Here is a 19,766-nt window from a genome sequence, read left to right as displayed (position 1 = left end):
GTATAATTTTTGCTCATACAAGCAAATACTGTCTCAAATTTTCATCTGCAAGTATAGCCATATATTCAAACATGGGTTCATATCTCAGTCAGTATTCATTTTCTGCCCTTACTGGGCCCCTGCACATACTGTCACGTTCTCTGCATCTGGCACATCCGCGACACCTGCCGTTCCCTGATGGGAACGACTATAAAGAGGGAAGCCGAGGAAGCCCAGATGCGGAACCTTGTTTTGCCTCCTCGTTTCCCTGCGAACCGTATTACTGAGAGACCCATTCCGAATTCGTCGCTTTGCCTGTTTCTTCCTGACCACGTTCTTTGCCTAGCCCTTTCCACGACGTTTGCTGATCGCCTGACCCTCGCCTGCCCCTCGACTACGATTATGGATTCTGATTCGACTTCCGTGCACGTCGATCCGAACTCTCTGCACTTGAGTCCGTCCGCGCTATGCGCAACCGTGACAGAAGGTTCCGCCAGCTACCAGGACTCAGCAGAGTATGCGCACCTGCGTGCAGCGCTCACCAAGCAAGGCGAGTTTTTGGGAACGCATTCCCAGTCATTAAAGCGCATACAAGAAAAGGTCGACGGATTAATCCAGGTCCTCCAAACCGGAGGTATTCTCAACCACGCCTTCCAGGGTACACCCGCGACTCCTGCTGAGCCTGTCCCGCCCACACCCCCCGAGGCTTCGGGGACGGTCACAAGGATCGCGACCCCAGAGAGGTATGACGGTTCGCTCGATCAATGTCAGGACTTTCTGATGCAGTGCGAGTTGGTTTTTGAATGTTCTCCGTGCATGTATCAGACGGACGCAGCTAAGATCTCTTTTGTCCTGTCGTTATTAACCGGTCCAGCCCGGGCGTGGGCCGCCGCTGGGTGGCGCACTCACCCCAGAACTACCTATGACATTTTCCGTGAAAAGTTCGAAGCGGTTTTTGACCACCCGCACGCGGGATGTGCGGCGGGTAATTATCTCATGCGTCTCACCCAGGGGAGTAGAAGCGTGGCTGAATACGCTCTTGAGTTCAGACCCCTCGCGGCCAAGAGTGGCTGGAACTCCCCTGCCCTCCTCACCTGCTTCTTCGAAGGGCTGAATCCCGGGATCCAGGACGAGCTCACATATAGGGGTGAGGAGGGGGACTTCGACCGGTTTGTGGAGACAGCCATCGCCATCGACAACCTTGGCCGAAGTCGCCAACCCCTGGGGACCAGCCCAGCGGAAGACCGGCTCAAGAAAGAGGAAAGGAGATGGCGCCAGGTGGGGAGACTGTGTCTCTATTGTGGGTCCCCGGAGCATCTCCGTGCGGCGTGCCCCGAGCGACCACCTCAGGGGACCTCCGCAGAAACGAAGCCGAGCCCAGGGGAGCACCGGGGACAGCTACGTCTGCCGGTGAGTCTTTCCTAGGGGGCAAGCCGGGTGCAGACGAACGCCTTCATAGATTCCGGAGCCGTGGGTTGTTTCATGGATGTAGGCTTTGCCTAAGCGCACCATGTCCCTATTAAAACATGTGAAGTCACCCTGAGTGTGAAAGCCCTGGATGGTCAACCCTTGGGTGATGGGGTGGTTGATTCCCGGACGGCACCTCTCGTGCTCGAAACTAGCGCGTGTCACCACGAGAAACTCACCTTCTTTCTGATCCGAGCTCCAGACACCCCTGTCATTTTAGGTTACCCCTGGTTGGCACGACATGACCCCGTCTTTCGGTGGAGTACCAACGAGCTGGTTTCTTGGGGAGGATCCTGTCGCGCATCCTGCCTCACGCTTCCTTGCCGGGCCACGTCGGTGGAAGGGGTAGAGGGCCTTCCCCCGTCAGTCATACCCCCGGACTATGAGGATCTACGAGAGGTCTTCAGCAAGGTCCGCGCCGCCGAACTGCCCCCTCACCGGTCCTGGGACTGTGCTATCGACCTCTTGCCAGGTACCATACCACCTCGGGGCCGGGTGTATCCCCTGTCGTTACCTGAACAACGGGCCATGCAGGAGTACATCAGGGAGGCCCTCGAAGCGGGCCTGATCCGGCCGTCAACATCACCAGCCGCGGTGGGGTTCTTCTTTATCGGTAAGAAGGACAGGGGACTGAGGCCGTGCATAGATTACCGAGGGTTGAACGCCATAACGGTCAAGTACCCGCACCCCTTACCGTTGATTACCTCGGCGCTGGAGGGGATCCATGGATCAACCTGGTTCTCAAAATTAGACCTCCGCAGTGTATATAACCTCATCCGGATCCGTGAGGGGGATGAATGGAAGACGGCCTTCTCCACTTCACTAGGTCACTACGAGTACAGGGTCATGCCTTTTGGCCTAGCTAATGCCCCCTCAGTTTTCCAAGCCTTTCTCAACCATGTGTTGGGCGATTTCCTGCATCACTGTGTCATCATCTACCTAGACGATATACTAATCTATTCGAAGACCCGAAAGCAGCGTATCCAACAGGTCCGGGCGGTCCTCAGGCGACTCCTGCAACATTGATTGTATGTGAAGGCAGAGAAGTGTGAGTTCCACCAACGCCAAATCTCCTTCCTGGGCTACATCCTGAGCCAGGAGGGAGTTTCCATGGACCCTAGGAAGGTGGGTGCAGTGACCTCCTGGCCTCGACCTACCACGGTAAGGGCGCTCCAGCGTTTCCTTGGGTTCACCAATTTCTATCGGCGGTTCATACGTAATTTTAGCACAGTCGCTGCACCCCTTACCGCGTTAACTGCAAGCAAGGACCGAAGACTCCCTTGGGGGGCGGAGGCGGAGAAGGCTTTCCAGGAGTTAAAAACACGGTTCACCTCCGCCCCAGTGCTGAAGCAGCCGGACCCTTCCTTGCCGTTTGTGGTGGAGGTCGACGCCTCCTCGGTAGGGGTGGGTGCAGTCCTGTCGCAGCGGCAAGGGGACCCTCCCAAGTTATACCCCTGTGCCTTCTTCTCCAGGAAGATGACCCCTGCCGAACGGAATTACGACATTGGGAACCGGGAACTCCTTGCTATCAAGCTCGCGCTTGAGGAGTGGCATCACTGGCTAGAGGGTGCAGTCAATCCCTTTGTGGTGCTCACAGACCACCGAAATCTGGAGTACCTAGAGACCGCAAAATGGTTGAACTCCCGCCAGGCCCGATGGGCCCTGTTCTTCACCCGTTTCCGCTTTACTGTTTCCTATCGACCAGGTTCCAAGAATGGGAAGGCGGATGCTTTATCGCGGATTCATGACCCAGAACCACTGCCCTCCAACCCAGAGGAGATCCTACCCCAGGGATGCGTGGTGGGTCCGGTCCAGTGGCAACTCCTCCAGGACATCCAAGAAGCCCAGGACAGCGAGCCAGAACCGCCCGGGAGGCCAACTGACCGTGTGTATGTCCCCAGTTCCTTCCGCGCAACGGTGCTGAAATGGGCCCATGAGGCTCCGGAGGCCGGGCATCCCGGGATCCGACGTACCTTCTCCCTGGTCCAAGGACGGTTCTGGTGGCCTTCACTGTCCGATGACGTCAGGGACTTCGTCCAGGCCTGTGCCACCTGCGCTCAGACCAGGACCGTCCCCGAAAAGGCAGCGGGTCTCCTACAACCCTTGCCTACGCCGACCCGACCCTGGACCCATGTAGCGCTGGATTTCCTAGTGGACCTACCGGTCTCAGAGGGTAAGACCGTGATCCTCTCCGTCATAGATCGTTTCTCCAAGGCTTGCAGACTGGTGCCCTTTCCAAAGCTGCCTACCGCTCTCGAGGTATCGGAGATTCTGTTCGAACAAGTATTTAGACTCTACGGACTCCCCGAAGACATTGTGTCCGATAGAGGGCCCCAGTTCACCTCTCGGGTATGGAAGGCCTTTTGGGGCCGGCTCGGAGTAACGGTCAGCCTTACATCGGGATACCACCCGCAAGCCAACGGCCATGTAGAACGCTTACAACAGGATGTTGCACGGTTTCTCCGAGCCTACTGCTCCCAAAAACCCCATCACTGGGCACGCTACCTGGCCTGGGCAGAGTATGCCCACAACTCTGCGCCTCATACCTCCACAAGTATGTCGCCCTTTCAGTGTGTGCTAGGCTACCAACCTGTCCTGTTTCCTAGCGAGACCTCTCCAAGTCCTGTCCAGGCTGTGGAGACATGGCACCACGAGAGCATCCGCGTCTGGAGGACGGTCCGGGCCCACCTGCTCCGCAGTGGGGAACGCCACAAACGTCAGGCGGACCGGCACCGGCGCACCCTTTCGTTCTTGCCCGGACAAAGAGTTTGGCTCTCCACCCGAGACCTTCACCTGAAGACCCCCTCCAAGAAACTCGGGTCCCGCTACATCGGCCCCTTCAAGGTAGTACGTCGTGTCACGCCGGTTACTTACCGCCTTCAATTGCCTCCTGATCTCCGAGTGCACCCAACGTTCCATGTTTCCCTCCTGAAACCGGTTGGGGTGTCCTTGCATCAGCCACGGGTAGAAACCACGCCACCGTCGACACTACCCCTCGCAGGGGACGATGTCTACACAGTCCGAGCCCTGCTGAACTCCTGCAGTATCTGGTGGATTGGGAGGGGTACGGTCCGGAGGAGCGTTCCTGGGTGGCTGCTTCGGACATCCTGGACCCCGACCTGGTGGCCGCTTTCCATAGGGACCATCCCGAGTGCCCAGCTCCGCGCCCCCGGGGGCATCCCCTTCCCAGCCCAGGGCGTCCGGAGCTGCCCGTGGAGGGGGGGGTACTGTCACGTTCTCCGCATCTGGCACATCCGCGACACCTGCCGTTCCCTGATGGGAACGACTATAAAGAGGGAAGCCGAGGAAGCCCAGATGCGGAACCTTGTTTTGCCTCCTCGTTTCCCTGCGAACCGTATTACTGAGAGACCCATTCCGAATTCGTCCCTTTGCCTGTTTCTTCCTGACCACGTTCTTTGCCTAGCCCTTTCTACGACATTTGCTGATCGCCTGACCCTAGCCTGCCCTGACCACGTTCTTTGCCTAGCCCTTTCCATGACGTTTGCTGATCGCCTGACCCTCGCCTGCCCCTCGACTACGATTATGGATTCTGATTCGACTTCCGTGCACGTCGATCGGAACTCTCTGCACTTGAGTCCGTCCGCGCTACGCGCAACCGTGACACATACAGCAAGTTAAACACTCTTGATTGGAAGTAGTGCGAAATTGTTAAAAATGAAAAATAAAGAACCTACATTTCAATACAAATATACAAATAGGTAAAGAACATACAGATTTTCTATTACCGTCTCTTAAATGAACTTAATGTAAAAATCAACACCATAAATTCTCCAATAGAAATATAACTCCAGGGGGGTGCGGTGGCGCAGTGGGTTGGACCACAGTCCTGCTCTCCGGTGAGTCTGGGGTTCGAGTCCCACTTGGGGTGCCTTGCGGCGGACTGGCGTCCCGTCCTGGGTGTGTCCCCTTCCCCCTCCGGCCTTACGCCCTGTGTTGCCGGGTAGGCTCCGGTTCCCCGTGACCCCGTAAGGGACAAGCGGTTCTGAAGGTGTGTGTGTGTGTGTGAAATATAACTCGTTGAGGAACTATAGTCAAACAGAATTTGAATTTGGTTTATGCACAATTGTATGAGCCCAAATATAAATTCACACATCTCAGCACTTACAAAATTAATAAGATTCAGCAGGAAACAAACTGGACACAATGTGTTGTTAAGGGTCTCAAACCAGAATTGGGGGGCAGAATGTTGTGTGGAGTTTGCATGTTCTCCCCGTGTTCATGTTGGTTTCTCACAGTGCAGAAACATTTAAGGTGAACTGGAAACACTAAATTGCCCTTTGTGTATGGAAATATGTGTGTGTAAATATCCTGCAAAGGACTGGTGTCCTGCCCAGGGTGTCCCCTTTCCCAGACACTGTAATTCTGTGGTAGGCTTTGGACCACCATGACTGTTTACTGAATAAGCAGTTAATAATAACGAATGACTTAGAATTAAATGCTTATTTCTGTTTCCTTTGCACAGAAACGTCACCTAAATAAATCTGAACAATATAATTACACTAATTCTGAATGTAGAAATTATACATTTACCTAACATAGTGTCAGGGAAATACAAGACAATCTTTATTATATACTTTATAATAAATTTTTTACATACATTTTATTTTCCTCCAGGTGCTCCAGTTTTCTCCTGCAGTCCAAAGACATGCAGTTCAGGTACAATGGCAGCTTTAAATTTTGAGTGTGTGTGTGTGTGTGTGTGTCTCTGCCCTGGGATGGAAGCCCAAAGCTTCCAAGATGGACTCTGGACCACCATGACCCTGCTCATGACATGGTGCTATCGAAAATGGATGAATGTATTTAATGCATTTTTGTACGGTGAATGTGTGGAAGTGAAAATATTGTGCATTTTAGTGATTCATCTATAGAATAGAATATGAATATATACATGAATATGAAGTTTAAGTTTTCATTTTATGACTCTGACAATACTTGTGCGTGTGTGTTTTCCTTTCCCAATGTAAACAGGAACACTGAGGAGTCCCAGTAAATGTAAAAAACAGGACAGAGGGGCTCAGTGAATGTGGAGGTGAACCTGTAGAGGAAGCTCAGTTCACCAGGAAAGACACTGTAGAAGGACAGAGTGCCGGACACCCAGTCCAGATACACTCCTACTCTGCGGGAGGATTGCGGTACAGTCACAGGAGTCTCTTTGTCATTGTGTCGGACAGAGTAACTGTCACGAGTGCAGTACAGACACCAGGACTTGTCATTGTATCCAATCCCACAGTCAACACCGTTTCCTTTCCTCCCGATTCCTCCATAAGTCACTCCTATTACAGCTCCACATCCATTCCACTGAACCTCCCAGTAACAGCGACCAGACAGACTCTCTGCACACAGAACTTGGGGCCTGTTGACAAATCTGTCTGGGTGATCAGGATACGGTTGTTTCTCACTCCTCCATGTCACCTTCTTGTTCTTGAGAGATAGATACAGGTGTGTGTTGGTTGTGTTCTGGTCCAGTGTGAGCTGACAGGAGTCTGCAGGTGAAACACACAGTTAAAAACACTGTAAAAACAGTTAAAAATCTCAGTACTGAAGGTTAAACATACAGAATTTCATCAGCGTCCTGTTCACATTTATACTTAAACTACTTAGTAAGTAAAGAAAACTATATTACGTTCACTTTGTTTATGTAGTAACTGTGAGGAACTGTGAACATTAGTAAATGGCACTAAATTTGTAACTGTTCAGTTCGAACACACTTACATTTTAGGGGCCCTGGTCTGATCCTGCACTCTCCACCATAGTCCACACTGTAGGAGAAGCAGAAGGACACACAGTGACTGAGGGACACACACAGCCTGTCTGTGGAGTGTGTGTGGAAACTCAGAGCCCTGTGACATGTATGTGGGTTAGCAGTCATGAGATACACACACACACACACACACACACACACACACACACACACACACACACACACACACACACACACACACACACAGTACTTACTTCAGTGTCTCAAGTTTACAGGTGGGATCCTGCTGTAGATCAAAGAGCAGCTTCACTCCTGAGTCCCCTGGGTGATTGTAGCTTAAATCCAGCTCTCTCAGGTGTGAAGAGGGGTTTGAATGCAGAGCTGAAGCCAGAGAAGTACAACCTCTCTCTGTGACACAACAGCCAGACAGTCTGTAGAGAGACATAAAAAAACTAAAGCACTATTTTCTCATTAAATAACTGGAAATTATTGTGACAAATATCATACAGTACTCAATGCTGACAGTATAAAATTGTTACATTCATACAACACTATTTCTAGTTTATAGTGTTGTTCCCTGGGGTGCGGTGGTGCAGTGGGTTGGACCACAGTCCTGCTCTCTGGTGGGTCTGGGGTTCAAGTCCCGCTTGGGGTGCCTTGCGGTGGACTGGTGTCCCGTCCTGGGTGTGTCCCCTCCCCCTCCGGCCTTACGCCCTGTGTTGCCGGGTTGGGCTCCGGTTCCCTGTGACCCCGTATGGGACTAGCGGTTCTGAAAATGTGTGTGTGTGTGTGTGTGTGTGTGTGTGTGTGTGTGTGTGTGTGTGTGTGTGTGTGTGTGTAGTGTTGTTCCCCAGTAGTACTGACCTCAGTGTGTCCAGTTTACAGTGTTGGTATCCCAGTCCAGCAGAGAGCAGTTCCACTCCTGAATCCTGCAGATCATTGTTACTCAGATCTAACACTCTCAGGTTTGACTCTGATCTCAGAGTTGAGGCCAAAGCTTCACAACATCTTTCAGTTAGAGAACAATTGTTGAGCCTGGGAAGGAAAACATTATGAATGAGGCATCAAATAAAACGTTGTTGAATCAGATAGATATCTTTAATAGCATGTTATACACATGTCCAGTAAGAGAAACAGGTCTTCAGATTGACCAAGTCTTGGTGATGGAGCAGTGATGAGGTTGGTCAATGAAAGAAATATAAAGATATAATAACTGACAATGAACAGCGAAACAAAGTCTCCGATAAAACAACCTCGCATGGTGTTTCACAGAACGCGGTTAGATGTTTGAACTCAGTCTGTTGAGAGTTTGCACTTTTCCCTCATGTTCGCAAGGGATTCCTCCTTAAGAAAACATTATGCGTGCACTGAGCGTGTGTCCAAATGTTTCCACATTCTTTGCACTTTTTTTGTCATTTTTTTCAAAAGAGTGAATCAGTGCTAATAGGACAGTAAGTAGAGATGCTGACCAAACATGTGCCCACACTAACTGTTCAGCTGACCACCAGGCATGCTGTCGTGTGTGTGTGTGTGTGTGTGTGTGTGTGTGTGTGTGTGTGTGTGTGTGTGTGTATACATGCCTCATCCATGAGTATAAAGGAGCCTTTGCAGGATGAAATAGGCTATTTTTGCCACTGACAGTCACTGATGTCTGTGTTCCCATCTGTACCTGTTCATGACTGAAATGTGCTGCCCAGTCAGACACTATGAGCCTCATGTGTTGAGACTGTGCTGATTGAAGTAGAAAATGCTAAGGGATCATTTTACTAGAATACACTATATGGTTGACATTATACTATAAGTATTATCAGCATTTTCTTTAAACAGAAATACAACAGGACTTACAGAGCAGTTTTGGAGACCTGGATCACTGGTAGCATCCTCTGAAGACCTTCATCACGTAAGGTGCAGTTTTTCAGGTCCAACTCATCCATTTCCTCTGCTGACATCATCAAGACAAAGGCCAGAGCTGACCACTGTGCAGGACTACTTTCCTTTTCTGAAAGATTTCCTGTTTTCAGGTAGTCCTGGACTTGTTTCACCAGAGAATTGCAATTCAGTTCATTCAGACAATGAAAGAGATAAATGGCCTTCTCTGCAGGTACACTCTCACTCATCTTCTGATTAATGTAATGTACTATGTCTCTCTTAATAAACTGCCATCTTTCCTGTGGGTCCAGCCCTTTTAATAGCTTTTGATTATATTCCATTGAAAGGCCAAGAAGGAAGCGGAGGTAGAGGTCTAAGTGTCCATTCTTGCTCTCTAAAGCTTGATCCACTGTTTTCTTTAGCAGGTTGGGGTCAGTATTTGACAGAAACTGATTTAAAGCAGCAAGATACTCCTGAACACTGAGATGTACAAAGCAGAAAACCTTCCCCTCATACAACCCGATCTCCTGTCTAAACACTTCCGTACACACTCCAGAATACACCGAAGCTTCATTGACATCAATGCCAAACTCTCTGAGATCTTCCTCATAAAATATGAGATTGCCTTTATCAAAGTTTTTGAAAGCCAACTTCCCCAGTTTCAGAACAAATTCTTTATCTAATTCTAAAGATTTCAGAGGCTCCATTTCTTGTTTTTCCAGATACTTCTCATTCTTCAGACTTATCTGAAAGATCAGGAAGTGTGTGTACATCTCAGTGAGAGTCTTGGGAATTTTTCCTTTGTGTTTCTCAACAAAGAGCCTCTCAAGAACAGTGGCTGAAATCCAACAGAAGACTGGAATGTGACACATGATGTAGAGGCTCCTTGATGACTTCAGATGTGCGATGATCCTTTTAGCCAGATTCTCATCACTGAATCTCTTCTTGAAGTACTCCTCCTTCTGAGGATCATTGAACCCTCGTATCTCTGTCATTCGATCGACACACTCTGGAGGGATCTGACTGCTGGCTGCTGGACGGGAAGTTATCCAGATGAGAGCAGAAGGAAACAGATTCCCCTTCATGAGGTTGGTCAACAATGCATCCAGTGAAGTTGTCTTTGTCACATCAGAACAGATCTCATTGTTCTTAAAATCTAAAGGAAGGCGACACTCATCCAGACCATCAAAGACAAACAAAACTTTGTAATTCAAAAGCTGAGTGATTCCAAACTCTTTGAGTTCTGGAAGAAAGTAATGAATCAGTTGTGTCAAACTGAATTCTTTATCCTTTATCAAATTGAGGTCCCGGAAAGGAAGAGGAAATATGAAATTAATGTCTTGATTTGCTTTTCCTTCTGCCCAGTCAAGAATGAATTTCTGCACAGTCACTGTTTTCCCAATACCTGCAATCCCCTGTGTCAGCACGGTTCTTAGATGTGTTACTTTTCCAAGTAAGGGTGTAAAAATTTCACTGTATTTGATTTTAGTTTCTAGTGTAGCTGGTTCCTTGAGTGCTCTCTCAATGTGTCTCACTTCATGTTCATCACTCATCCCACCAGAACCACCTTCAGTTATGTAGAGCTCTGTGTAAATGTCATTCAGAAGGGTTGGGTTTCCTTGTTTAGCTTGTCCGTCCAAAAGACACTCAAACTTCTTCTTCAGATGGGATTTCAATTTCTGCTGACATGTCATCAGGAGTTTATCTGAAATGAAAATGAGAGAACAATATTTATAATCTTTTTAATATGATTGCATGTAAATTTTTAAAGCTGTAAGTAGAATTTGTTCCTCGTGTTGCATCCAGCAACAGTTTTACTTCGATGTCAGATAAAAATGGGTCACTTTCCCACTCACTATTGTTGAGAATATGCTGAGAAATTGAAAAAGTTTTAAATTGTTTAACCATACCTTTTTCAGAATGAATAGACAGAGCCTTTGTAACCTGAAACCTTTATATGTACAGCTTTTAAAAAGTAAGACCTTCACCACTTTTCTATCTATCTATCTATCTATCTATCTATCTATCTAGTGTAACAGAAAATGTGAAAGTGATCATGACATGGATGAAGAAGTTCTATAAGGATCTCCAGGTGGAGCCATGTGTACCCTGTCTCCACCCTGCTTTATCACTGGTCATGCTAGAAATATCCTTTTCTTGTGTCACACTGCTAGTGTTGTATTAGTATATTTATCTCCATGCAGTTGCACATCAACAAGCACACACACACACACACACACACACACACACACACACACACACACACACACACTGGCTGAAGCTGCTTCTCCCAAGTGGGGTCGTGGCGAACTGGAGCCTAACCCGGCAGCACAGGGCATGCGACTGGAAGGGGAGGGGACACACCCAGGATGGGACGCCAGTCTGTCACAAGGCACCCCAAGCAAGAGTCGAAACCCCGACTCGCCAGAGAGCAGGACCTGGACAAACCTGCTGCGCCACCACATCCCCCCACCACCCAATCAAACTAATTTTTTACAGTATAAATCTTGTATTTTTATTGTCTTAGTTTAGATTTTAAAACTCACTTGGTTTTGCTCTCTTTCTCATTCTGACCAGTATGTATTTCAGAATATGGGCTTCAGATTCCTTCACATTCTGAGATGCGCTTTATTGATGTTTAGCATTTCTGAGATATTAAATAAATAAAATAAATCAAAATAAATAAAAAAATAATTTTTTTATGCCCTGAATTTGAGTGCCTCTGAGTGAATTTCTGACCCACCTTCAGAACATGGCATTGGCCAGTCACTCTTCATAAATTTGCAGCTGGGTACAGGTGACATTAATCTCTTCTGCTGGATACTGTGGACAGAAAGACCCTTCAATCACTCGTATCCCCTAAGCTTCAGTTGAAATTCAAAGTTAACCTGCTAACTGCTGATATAATAAATATAACATTGAAACAAACATCATACTAAATACACTCAAGAGGCTTGAGGGATTGCAGGGGATAAATTGGGGAATTAACTTATTTCTCTTTGTTATGTTCAATCTTCCACGTCTTGTTATTTTTCTCAGCACACACATCTCGTGTCTGAAGGGGCTTTAGTAAAAAGAACTTTTACCTTTGACTCACAGAATTCTGTCCATCATTAAACATGATAAGTTTATCCTTAGACATGTTTCTCTTCATGGATTCACAGTTGAGTAAAGGTGACACTGATCTCTTCTGCAGGATACTGTGTGCAGAAAGACCCTTCAATCACTCATATCCCCCCAGTTTCAGTTGAAATCCACAGCTAACCTGTTTACTGCTGATTTAATAGTATTGGAACAAACATCATATGAAATACACTCAAGAAGCCTGAGAGATTGCATTGGTTAAATAGAGGAATTAAATCATCTCTCCTTGTTATTTTAACCTTCCACATCTTGAAATTTTCCAACACACACATCTTGCATTCTAACAGAGTACAGCACTTCACTTCTACTGTGCCCGCAAAGCCTCCAAAATTGTTGGCGCCCCCACACACCCCTCCCACAACCTCTTCAGCCTCCTGCCGTCTGGGAAGAGATACAGGAGCGTAATATACGTTGTCCTCTGTGTCACACAGTGGTCCAGGATAAATGCTATTTCCCTCCTCTGTATGTTCTAAACATATTGTGGGAATGACAATAAAGCTGACTGTGACTTTAACTAAAGAGCATTAGTTAAACAGAAGTTTTACCTTTGACCCTCAGAAATCTGTCCATCCTCAAACTTGATTGGTTTGTCCATTGACCAGTCACTTTTCATGGACATGCACCTGGGAACAGGTGACACTGATCTCTCCTGCTGGACGCTGTGGACAGAAAGGCAAAAAGACCCTTCAGTGACCCTCATCCACAACACATAGTGAGAGATCTTCTTAACTTCATCCTCTCAGCTGACCAGACAAACCTTCACATTAAATGTCCTACTGAATCTTTGTCTTGTATCTCTAATAGATGAAGTAAATAACACATGGAAACAAAGATTTACACAGGTACCCTCACGAACACCTTGAATTCGTAGCAATGTGCAACTGAAAGACTGTTAATTATAATCCTCCGTTTGTGAACAGTTGAGTCCAAAAGTCTGTTTCTACCTTGATTCATAACTCTTAATTTACTTAATTTACTAATTTACTTAAATTAAATCCTATTTTCAATAAAAGCTTAACAATACAGATGTCCCTCAGTTTCTTTACCTTTTAAAACTCTTTTCTGAGGCAGGGATCCCCTCCTTAGAGTCCCCAGAGGGACTCATTTCTGAAGCTCTGCGATTCATTTCAGGACTTTGGACAAGAGCTGATGAGGTGAGTCCAGGATCTTTGTAGTAGAATAAAGAAATCAACAAAATGTGTTAGAAAACTCTGGTTGTCACTATGGTACATCACTGTAACTAAACACACATAAAATTAACAATTCAGTGACACACAGCCACAACCAAAGACCATGTCAACACTGCAAGTAATATGTTATATACACACACACACACACACACACACACATTTTCAGAACCGCTTGTCCCATACAGGGTCACGGGCAACCGGAGCCTACCCGGTAACACAGGGCATAAGGCCAGAGGGGGAAGGGGACACACCCAGGACGGGACGCCAGTCTGCCGCAAGGCACCCCAAGCGGGACTCGAACCCCAGACCCACTGGAAAGCAGGACTGTGGTCCAACCCACTGCGCCACCGCACCCCCTCTCCTAATTTGTTATAGCATTTATATATTTTTAGAACTTTATCTTTAGTTTATATTTGTAGTTATTCTTACCTTGAATAGCAATTTGCTCTTACTGCTTTTGCTGTAGTTATTTGCTACCTTCTTACCACATAAATCAACATGGAATGTGATCTTCTTTCACTTTTGGCTTGAACTCCACCTACTTTTTATCAGTACACAGCAAATGCTTGCCTGATAAATATATTTGACTATCTAGTAAAAACATGTTTTGGGATAAAAAATTCTGCTGGAAGTTGTAGTTCTTGTGGGCTAAAAAAAGTTAGTTGTAGTAGTTTAGCTGTTATTCTTTTCATTATATTTAAGCCATAATTTTTTTGGAATGATGACTTGATGTGATGAATTTCATTTAAAAAAATAAGTTTCAATTACTGAAAATTGAAAATAAAAAGAAACAATATTTTTTTACTTATTTATCTTAGGGATGGAGGGGTGTGGTGGCGCAGTGGGTTGGACTGCAGTCCTGCTCTCCAGTGGGTCTGGGATTCAAGTCCCCCTTGGGGTGCCTTGCAGCGGACTGGCGTCCCGTCCTGGGTGTGTCCCCTCCCCCTCCGGCCTTACGCCCTGTGTTGCCGGGTAGGCTCCGGTTCCCCGTGACCCCGTAAGGGACAAGCGGTTCTGAAAATGTGTGTGTGTGTGTGTGTGTGTGTGTGTGTGTGTGTGTGTGTGTGTGTGTGTGTGTGTGTGTGTGTATTTTAGGGATGGTATAAATATAATGTTTGAAAAGACTGAACTCTGCAGTCAGATAAATTAAAATGGAAATTTTCAGAGAAGAAAAAAGAACCAGTTACCCAGAATATAAGAGAATTTAAAAACAACACTCAAGTAGGTCTCTATTTTGATAATGGAAATCTCTCAAAAACTCTAAAGATTCTCTTCGTCTAAACTTTCCCAGAAAACTTCTCCAGGAAACCCCCCACCCACCGAAATCCATTCTCTGTGTGAAGTCCAGCTCCCACACTGCTCTATCTCTGAAAGTGTCACAGGCCTGTGTTTTCCATGACTCTCAGCTCCATCCATCCAGTGTGGCAACAGTTGAACAGGGAAATGGCTTGAGCAGAAGTTCCTCCCCTACCAACTTGCATGGAGAATCCTCCTAAGGAGCCTGGGAACCATTAGGGTCAGGAACATCAATGGGAACAAGTTCAGGCAACATGGCACTATTGAGAGCTGAGGCTTCCGACACCAGTCCTCCTGGTACAACACGGGGTGCTGAGATTGCCTCCAGAACTCTACTTTTCAGTGACAGGATCCCCTTCAAGGACCAAGACTGGTGGGAGACTCTTTGTGAGCAGAATTTGGCTCTGGGGTGTCTTCATGTAGTGTGGCAGCTGATTCCCTGTGGTCCAGAGACTATTCCAGAAGCACAGGGCGTGAGGCAGAGTAGACAATAGACAACATACCAGTCCAACGTTGGGAATTCACACAAATTCACTCATGCTAAGGATAACAAAAGCCATCTATTAAACTGAAACAGACCTTTGGAGTGTGGGAGGAAACCAGATCACTTGGTGGTAATCAACCCAAACACAGGGAAAACATACAAAGTCCAGACATCCAATAGAATAGAACAGCATAGAATAGAACAGAAAAGAAAAGGAAAGGAAAGGAAAGGAAAGGAAAGACTGTATTCATTATCCACATTACTGCATTATGGCATCAGGTTCTGGTCTTGAACTCAAGCATTCAACTCCAGAATTATTGGCACCCATCTTGAAAATTAGCAAAATTAATATATAAATGAGAAACAAATGTAATAGGTGATATTCCAGGCTTCAACATATGTGAAGCTATATACTTTTACTTTAGCAGACTTCTTTTCTGTTTCAAACCTGATTTGTGAATAAGCTTTGATTACGTGGTGGAGATGTGGTCTTTTTGGCATGAAAACCTCTCTTAAGAGGGTTACCCCGAAGGAGTTTGGGACTTCCTACAGCTGCCAATACTCTGTGCTGCGCTTTGGCAGAATCAAAGTATTTTACCTGATTGGCTGCAGGAGTTCTTGCATTCTTCTGCATGCCCAAGGGTAAAACTTAAACTGGAGTAACACTTGTGAGTAGCTTCGCAATGGAATTCAAGCTAAAAGTAATAAACAGTATAAGAGGGACATATCACTGCACAAACTGGAAATTGACACATTATTAAAGATACAGATCTCATCTCAAAAGCTTCTTTCTTCACTGTTCAAATAAGACTTAAGAGAACTTCCATCTTCCTGAACTAGAGAGAACTATAATTAATGAGAAGTTTTTGCTGTATAAAACACACAAGTTTAGGCACCTCTCTGTTATAGAGAGTGAAGTTCCATCTCAGACTTTTTGCCAGACTAAAATTAATATATTTTTGCATCGCTTTCTTTATTGTTATAATAAAAACAAACAGAAAAGCAGAATAACACAAACTGTGCCTGTGCTTTCCTGCTGGAACAAATTGAATGAAGACCATAGAAGATTTATTTCTTTATAGACATCAGTACAGTCAAATTTACACACAAGATATGTAAAAGCAAAGCAGTGAAGACATCAGGATGAACTTTATTTTCTTTCAGGGCAAACATGCATTTATTACCGTGTTTGCTGAAAAGCTAACTGCCCCTAAAGCTCCTGTCTCACCTTTTAAAACACAATACAATGCAAATTATGATTAATTAATGAATGATAATGAACACTACAAACCTTTACTGACATTATCAGTAGAAAACAACTACAAAGTGAAAAGAACAACATCCCTAAATCATTCCCAGCTACCTGATACGGGCAGTCCCAGGATTATGAACAAGTTCCATTCCTCAATCTGTCTTTAAGTCGAATTTTGAAATATATCGGAACAGTTAGCCAAAGTTTGTGTCAAACGTCAGTTAGTGAAATGTCTCAATTGGTATATAGTATATCGTGTACCTTTCTATGCATAAAAATATTAAAGAAACACTTCTGGACACACTGAAGTATTAAATTCTTTATGTAATAAAACTACAGTATTTATAAAAGAGAGAGATAGAAAGAGATAATAAAAATAAATGTTACTACTGTTATGATGAACAGAACATGGAGGATGTTGGACCCAAGTGCAGAATTGTTTATTCAGAATCAAAGGACTAGACGGGTTCTTGTGATCGGGGGTGGGAGAATGGTTGGTTGATTGGCAAAGTGAACAGATGTGAGGAGCTGAAATCATGGTTGAGGGACAAGGCGGGCAGTTGTTAGCAAAGAGACTTGGAACGGGACTGGGGAACAATGAGGGTCAGCACTTGGAAGAGCAAAGTGAGGTAGGTTTTAGAACGCGGGGGGGTTGTGTTGAGTGACATTCCGCAACTGGGAAGTGGTTGAGAAGTGTATTTTATAGCCGAGTGCTCTCTCAGACAGAGAGAGTGTGTGTGTGTGTGTGTGTGTGTTGTGTGCAAAACATTGAAGAAATTTTAACGCTTCTTTTCCAGTGTTTGCTTCCGTTTCATCTTTCACTTTACTATTTCCACTTTAGTTTCAATTGTCATCGTTTTCCTTTTCTTGGATGTATCACCATCACATTTACGCTTTGCTGCCATGGTTAGGGGGGTTAAAAACAACAAAATTAAAGACAAATACAGTAACACACGAGACGCTGTTAACAGCAATGTCGTTAAAAGAAGAAAAGAAAGAAGTCTTTGTCCTACCTCGGGCTAACGTGCCCTGCCCAGGAGCCGATGAGCTGCTGTAGATGCGCAGTGTTTTGATGCACGTCGCAAAGTAGCACCCGTTTGTTATTACAAACCACTGTATATACAGTAACTTGAATTTTTAATAGAACAAGCTTAATTAAGAAGTTTTCATTTGATTGTTACTTAAGGGTAAGAAAAAAATTAACTTTCGGTCAGCAAGGGGGAGGTTCATAACTACGGGTTGTACATAAGTTGGATGTTCGTACTCCGGGGACTGCCTTTACATGAATGTGTTAAACTTATTCATTTAAAGCAACTTACAATTGTAGATGCACTACATGAAACTTACATTTGAAAAATTCTGTGAATCTTAGAAACCATGTAAAAGAATATGGAAAAATAATGGAAATTAAAGCAGAACAGAGACCATTTATTGCGATAAAACCCAAGAGGATGAATGATTCTTTGCATTGTTGAGTTTTACACAAATACCAGATGCACAGCACTGTTATTACACACTAATGAGACTGTTTCCCTGTCATCTCACACAGAGACACTGATGACTGTGAGGAGCTTGACCAGAAAAGCCCAACCTTAAACCCAGGACAGAGGGGTTCAGTGAATGTGGAGGTGAACCTGTATAGAAGTGTTGGTTCACTAGAGGAGACACTGTGAAAGGACAAACGGCCAGCCGGCCAGTCCAGATACACTCCTACTGTGGGAGAGAGGAGCCCAGATATGATAGTTTCTTTCTTATTGTGTTTGACACAGTAATCCTCATCAGAACAGACCAAAACCCAGGACTTTCCATTGTATCCAAGCCAGCAGTCATCAGTCCTTGCTTTCCTCCTGATTCCTTTATAAGTCACTCCTATACGGACTTCAGCTCCAGTCCACCGAACCTCCCAATAACAGCGACCAGACAGATCCTCTGTACACAGAATTTGTCTCAATCTGGCAAATCTCTCTGGATGATCAAAATACGACTGACTCTCATCCGTCCGTGTCACCTTCCTGTTGTCCTCAGACAGGTACGGTTCTCTCTGGGGTGCGTTGTGGTCCAATGTGAGCTGACAGGAATCTGCAGGAAAAATAGTTTTAAAAGTAAAATTAAGTACTGTTTTAAAAAGAATTCTATGATAAAGTTTAATCACCTTTTAGTTAATGTGAGCAATGAATTTATGAATTTCGGTTCAGTTGTAGTGGAATGTAACAAATTAACTGCTTAGCGTCACGTCCATGCCTGCGCTTGACACCAATCAAGCACCTGACACCAGTCTAGCACCTGACTGACCACTCTCCTTTAAAAGACACTCCTGAGCTCCCATACACTTGCAGAATCTCATTTGAGACAAATGCCTTTCTTCGCGATGTCCTGCTCTCCCACAACCCTTGTTTCCTGTCTTTGTTCTCCGGTTATTGACCCTTCGCCTGTCCCCTGATCACGTCCATGGATCCTCGCTCTAACTCTGACCACCAGTTGACCGACCCTTCGACTGTCCCCGACATCGAGAACTCGCCTGATCCCTTGAGTCCGGACGAACGATCCTGCGCTTGGGTCAAGCAGTCCCAGATTCCTCGGTTCTGTGTGACACTTAGAATCAAGCATCTGCATCTCAGTCTGTTTTTCTGTTAATGTAATGCACACATTGTATTTTCTAGAGAGAAATGCAACTGCTAAATGAATAAATGTAAATGTATAAACTGCAGGAACATGAAACTATTGAAATTGTCTTCGTCTTTGTAGCGTAATTTCAGTTACCATTAAATTTCCTTTTTTCTTGAGTTCAATATGTAGAAATATTTTATTGTTCCAATATACAGGGTACACCTCATACGCCACAGCTTCGTAACATTTACTTTCACATGTATTTATTTTGCCAACCCTTTTTTCTAAAGCGATGTACATCTCATAAAAAATACAATGTGTACATTGCATTAACAGAAAGAGAGACTTAGAGGCAGACATGTTATTCTTAAGTACAGTTAGTTTGTTACTTTCCACAATATGAATCAATGTTCATCACATGAGTAGCTGCATAAAATTTTATCTGAATATCTATAATTCCTACATATACCTATTGTGGCACGCAGCACCGTGGGTTTGGATGGGGCGAAGGAGGACGCGGAGACAGCGTTCATAACGAACGGTTTATTTAAACACCAACACAAAGGGAATAATGCTCTCGGTCCGAGGACCCCTTTTCCTCCAAGACCTGCGCTTACAGCCAGCCTGCTTTAGCACCCCTACACTCTCTCAACACACCAAGAGACACGGTCACCCCACCATTTTCCCCCTAAGTGCCCCCAGTGGTTACACACATTTAACATTATTTCCCATAATGCAACTATCTACATTTAAACA

General features: G+C 45.5%; 2 protein-coding genes and 1 pseudogene across 2 annotated transcripts in view; 1 reads left to right on the top strand and 2 right to left on the bottom strand.

Moving 5' to 3' along the window:
• The window catches only part of LOC108922356 (tumor necrosis factor receptor superfamily member 5-like), a 533,457-nt gene that overhangs the window by 253,059 nt on the left and 260,632 nt on the right, over positions 1-19,766 (top strand). The gene's annotated exons all lie outside the window — the stretch shown is intronic.
• LOC114909298 (NACHT, LRR and PYD domains-containing protein 12-like) overlaps positions 1-19,766 on the bottom strand; it is a 454,333-nt gene that overhangs the window by 424,618 nt on the left and 9,949 nt on the right. The window contains exon 6 of the mRNA XM_029247567.1: positions 7,423-7,599. Coding sequence (XP_029103400.1) covers positions 7,423-7,599 — 177 coding nt within the window. The remainder of the gene's footprint in view (positions 1-7,422; positions 7,600-19,766) is intronic.
• LOC108931765 (NLR family CARD domain-containing protein 3-like) lies at positions 9,968-10,731 on the bottom strand (annotated as a pseudogene).

The sequence above is a fragment of the Scleropages formosus genome, chromosome 2 (assembly GCF_900964775.1).
Source record: "Scleropages formosus chromosome 2, fSclFor1.1, whole genome shotgun sequence".
In the NCBI taxonomy this organism is placed as follows: domain Eukaryota; kingdom Metazoa; phylum Chordata; class Actinopteri; order Osteoglossiformes; family Osteoglossidae; genus Scleropages; species Scleropages formosus.
This window is presented reverse-complemented; position numbering and strand designations above follow the sequence as displayed.